Source organism: Lactuca sativa, chromosome 1 (assembly GCF_002870075.4).
Source record: "Lactuca sativa cultivar Salinas chromosome 1, Lsat_Salinas_v11, whole genome shotgun sequence".
NCBI classification, from domain to species: Eukaryota; Viridiplantae; Streptophyta; class Magnoliopsida; order Asterales; family Asteraceae; genus Lactuca; species Lactuca sativa.
Window position 1 is genome coordinate 64,870,459 of NC_056623.2, and position 4,625 is coordinate 64,875,083.

The 4,625-nt window shown below is 30.1% G+C and overlaps 1 protein-coding gene across 1 annotated transcript; it reads left to right on the forward strand.

Moving 5' to 3' along the window:
* Positions 1–1,234: 1,234 nt before the first annotated feature.
* LOC111893026 (uncharacterized) lies at positions 1,235–4,625 on the forward strand. Its single transcript, XM_023889099.3, has 17 exons — positions 1,235–1,433; positions 1,517–1,644; positions 1,769–1,814; positions 1,899–2,068; positions 2,155–2,272; positions 2,382–2,464; positions 2,543–2,602; positions 2,688–2,918; positions 2,996–3,092; positions 3,178–3,228; positions 3,335–3,415; positions 3,517–3,588; positions 3,690–3,752; positions 3,832–3,972; positions 4,075–4,132; positions 4,229–4,281; positions 4,391–4,625. Exons 2-17 carry the CDS (start codon positions 1,544–1,546, stop codon positions 4,448–4,450), a joined length of 1,485 nt encoding a protein of 494 aa, XP_023744867.1. The 5' UTR covers positions 1,235–1,433; positions 1,517–1,543; the 3' UTR covers positions 4,451–4,625.

Consider the following 4,625-nt stretch of genomic DNA (forward strand, 5'->3'; position numbering starts at 1 on the left):
TTTATATAACTAAAAAAATCTCTTAATTAATAATTTATTTAAAATAAGGGCACAATAGTATTTTTAGGTAAGACGGGGACCAAACGCGCAACAAAAATAAACAATAGGGACCATTTAAGTTAAAAAAATAAGTTAGCGACCAAAACCATAAATTCCCCCAAACCACAGAGACCATTCATGTAATTTAATTTTTAATTTTCGTTTTGTTCATATTTGGGTAACTATTTTTTTATATACATCTAGGTAACAAACTTGTTGAAAACGTTCACATCTAGGATTTAACCTGCTATAGCATGTCATAATGGTCATATGTGAATACTTCCAAAAAGTTTGTTACCTAGATATGTAAAAAAAAAGATAGTTACCCAGATGTGAACATACCGAAAAGTTAATTACCTTGATAAGTCATATTCCCTAGTTTTTACCACTTTTGTTTGATGGTTCTGATTTTTGGACCAAAAGTTTAAAAGGCCTAATCTTTTACGGTTCTTCTATGATATCGTGTAACATGTGAAATTTTATAAATACATCATAACTCATTTATTTTAAGTTAATTTAAATGATATATTTTCCAGCATATAATTTGGTATTTGTGCCTAATTTTAGATTTTAGATTGTAATTTCATATTTTTTTTAGTTATACATTTATTGTGTTATATCTTTATGGAATAAGGTGGGAAACCTGAATAAATATTGGGCGTGTTCAGAATGGAGCGTTTGAGAGCTTCTAGCTTCTAACATTTGACAAAACGTTCTATTTTAAACAGAAAACCTTGTTTAACATTACAAACTTCTAATGTTTAATTTAAACAAAACGCTCTAAATCTAAATGCTATTTCATATAGCATTTAACAAAATGCTACCAATCGGAAACTACCCACTACCTGTTATTTTTGCCGAACACATCCATTTAAAATTGAATTTTATGTGTTTTAAGAAGTATTGTTGAATCGTTGGCTTTCGAGTGTCTTATTTCAGAAATTTTATGAGAATTTAATTTCTTTACAACCAATCGTATTTATAATTGTTCGGAATCAAATTCTAATTTTATCCAAATCTTATAAAATCCCACAAATCAAATACTATTTTAGGAAAAAATAATATTTAAAACTTAAATTTACTTATTCCAAGTCGTTGTATCTCGAAAAAACAAAATGAAAAAAATAAAATAAAATTTACGACCAAAAACTTGAATAACAATTTCGCAGTAAAGACATATAAACAAACACATGACGCCCAACGAACGACCCACAACAAAATTCTGTTTTCGTTTAGATTTAGATAAATCATCAGCGACATCCATCCATAAAAACCCTTCAACCTTCATCAGAAATATCCCAAATTTCTTTCCCCCAATTCCAAATTCCGTGTCCCGATTTCAATTTCATCAGAAAAATCAACACGGAATTTGGAAAGAAAACCCTTTTTGACCGGTTTGAATCTTTCTTTCAAGGTTCCATCAAAACCCACGTTCTTGATTTGTTTTTTTCAACTCCAATTTTCATTCCTTTTACAGGAAAGATTTGAATAGCCAGACACGTAAATGGAGATCGATAAAGCAATCAGAGAGAGCAATGATCAAAAGCTGAAAACCAAGTATAATAAAGCCGTCAATGTTATTCAAAGAGCTCTTGCTCTTTACCCGTAAGTTTCACTTTTACATGTTCGATTACTAAGATTATATTTTGACGTTTTAGGGCTTCGTTTTAGTGAAACGATTTGGGTTTTCTAGAGATTTGATTCTCGTTGACATTGTTTCACTTATCAGTATTGAAGAGGTTGCATTTAGCTTCAATGGCGGAAAAGATTCAACGGTAAGTTTTTGTTATTATCCGCGATCATAATCATCTAAAAACCCCATTTCTTCAATAATTCCCAACAATTATCTTTTCTCCTAGGTTCTACTACACCTTCTAAGGGCAGGATTTTTTTTACATCAAGTCGATAATGGTCATTCAAATGGCGATCTATCTACTCACGCATCCACATTTCCAATAAGAACAATCTATTTCGAGAGCCCTTCTGCCTTCCCTGAAATCAATTCATTCACTTACGAAACAGCTTCTAGGCAAGACATTATCTATAATCAATTAATCAATAAATTATCCTTATGTAATCAATCAATTATATATATAATTGATTCTTTTCATGTAGTTATGGTGTCCAATTAGATATCATACGCCAAGATTTCAAGTCAGGTTTAGAGGCGTTACTAAAATCTAAACCAACAAAAGCCATTTTCCTTGGTGTTAGAATCGGCGATCCCACTGCTGTAAGCCACAATTCTTGTCATGTTATTCTTTTAAAGATAATAAAAACTTGATATTTGTCAAATATGTTCATAAAAACTGAAAAAAAAAAAAACTTTTGACTTTTTGAAGGTGGGTCAAGAACAATTCTCTCCAAGCTCACCTGGATGGCCACCTTTCATGAGAGTTAATCCAATCTTGGATTGGTCTTACAGGTATTTCAATCATAATTCATAAACATGCCAAATTATGAAGAATGGCATTTTCGTAATTTCCTTGATTTTCTATGGCAGAGACGTGTGGGCTTTTCTTTTGACTTGCAAGGTTCCATACTGTAGTCTATACGACCAAGGGTAATTCATATCTTATATTTTCAAGAATTTACTTTATGGGTTTGTTTATTTTCTTTAAAAAAAACTTTTTTTTGCATGTTTACAGATATACATCAATAGGAAGTGTTAATGACACAACTCCAAATGCATTGTTATGCATTAAAGATTCTGGTAAGGAAAAGTTCAAGCCTGCATATATGCTTTCAGATGGAAGATTAGAAAGAGCTGGAAGAGCCAAAAAGTTACCTCAAAAAGTCAAAGATGGAGTCAAAGGTGTGGAATCACATCAAGAAAACACCCCTTCAGCCTCAATCATAGCAGTGGGTGATGAAATTCTGTAAGTTTCTTGATTATTATTATTCTTATGATTTGTTATGTGTTGTTGACTGATGTTTATGATTTGACATAGCTCAGGTCTGGAAGGGTGGAGGATGAATTAAGACATTTGTTGTGTAGGAAGATTCATTCTATTGGTTGGAATGTTTCCCATATTGCTGTTGTATCAAGTGATGTAAGTTGCATATGGAAATCTTGAAATAATAAGGTCAAGAATTACTGAATTACCCCTGAATAGACAGTTTATTTGTTCTATATAGGTAGATTCTGTAGCTCAAGAAGTTGAAAACCAAAAGTCTACAAGTGACATGGTATGACATTTATTACATGTAAATGTGTAAATTTTTATTTTTTATAAATTATAATCTGAAATTGGTGAAATGAAATGTTAATAAATAAATAATAATAATTATACAGGTTTTCTTATATGGAGGAGTTGGTCCATTACCTTCAGATGTTTCCATTGCAGGAGTTGCAAAAGCTCTCAGTGTTTGTTTGGTGAGTCATTTACATTTTATTTTCTTTTTATTTTATGAAATGTATAATTTAGGATTTTAATTTTGAAATGTAATATAATAATAATAATAATAATAATACAGGCTCCCAATGAAGAATTTGAAGAACATCTTAGGAATTTATATGGTGAAAAGTGGAGTGGGGACTCTAATGAGGTATAATAACTGGAATACTGGAATTTTAATTTTTTTTTTAAAAAAAAATGTAGTAATAACATATTAATACAATTTGTTTTTGGATTTTATATATTTTGCAGATGGCTAAGTTGCCAGAAGGTATAACAGAATTGTTGCTACATGAAAAGCTTCCTGTTCCATTGGTAATTAAGTTTATTTTTAATAAAAGTTCAAATTTGATGCTTCAAAAAGTTATAATGTGTGTGTGTGTGTGTTTTACAGATAAAGTGTGGGAATGTAATTGTTTTTTCTGCAACAAATGTGACTGAGTTTGACCAACAATGGGATGCTTTGACCAATTCAAGATTGTTAGCAACAATGGGATCATTTGTATCTAAACATTTCACAACCTCCCTCTCAGATGTATGAATGTGTTTCATTAGTCAACTTTACAAAAGTCAAGCTTTTGCTCTTACTTTAAAAAAATCATATATTCATAACTCCAAATTGTGTTTGACTTTGTAGATAGAAGTTGCTCAGTCTCTATCAAAGCTTTGTTTTGAATTTCCAAATGTCAACATTGGTAGGATTTAGGAATCTTTTTTAATTATCTTTCAAAAATCATCATTATCTTTGTTTCTTTATTATTTTTTCTGATTGTTTGTTTAAAAAAATCAAGGATGTTATCGCAAATCAAGAACAGGGGCACTCACAATAACTTTGGAAGGGAAGGTAATGAGTTTAAACAACTTTTTTTTTTTTTTTTTTTTTTTTTAATAAATTTGATTGAATAATGAAATATGACAAAAGTTATTTATTTCATATTTTACTTTGTTTATAGGATGAAAAGATGGTAGAAGCAGCCATGGAAGCAGTTTCAACAAGATTATCATCACAATAATTTTGATCAGAAAATGTTTGAAGGAAAAAGAATAAGTGATATGGGTGAAAGAGAGAAAACAAGTGTATATGGATAATTAACAAAGCTATTATACTTCATTAGAATTTGCAAACATGTTAGGATGAAAAATACATCATTTTTTTTGGGAAATTTGAATTACTTGTTCATGTTGTTA

Bases quoted from the DNA above. Each gene is read 5' to 3' on its own strand.
- LOC111893026 (XM_023889099.3), top strand. From the start codon at position 1,544: ATGGAGATCGATAAAGCAATCAGAGAGAGCAATGATCAAAAGCTGAAA. The intron at 2,603-2,687 runs GTAATTCATATC...GCATGTTTACAG, and splicing joins TGTAGTCTATACGACCAAGG to ATATACATCAATAGGAAGTG. The intron at 4,282-4,390 runs GTAATGAGTTTA...CTTTGTTTATAG, and splicing joins CAATAACTTTGGAAGGGAAG to GATGAAAAGATGGTAGAAGC.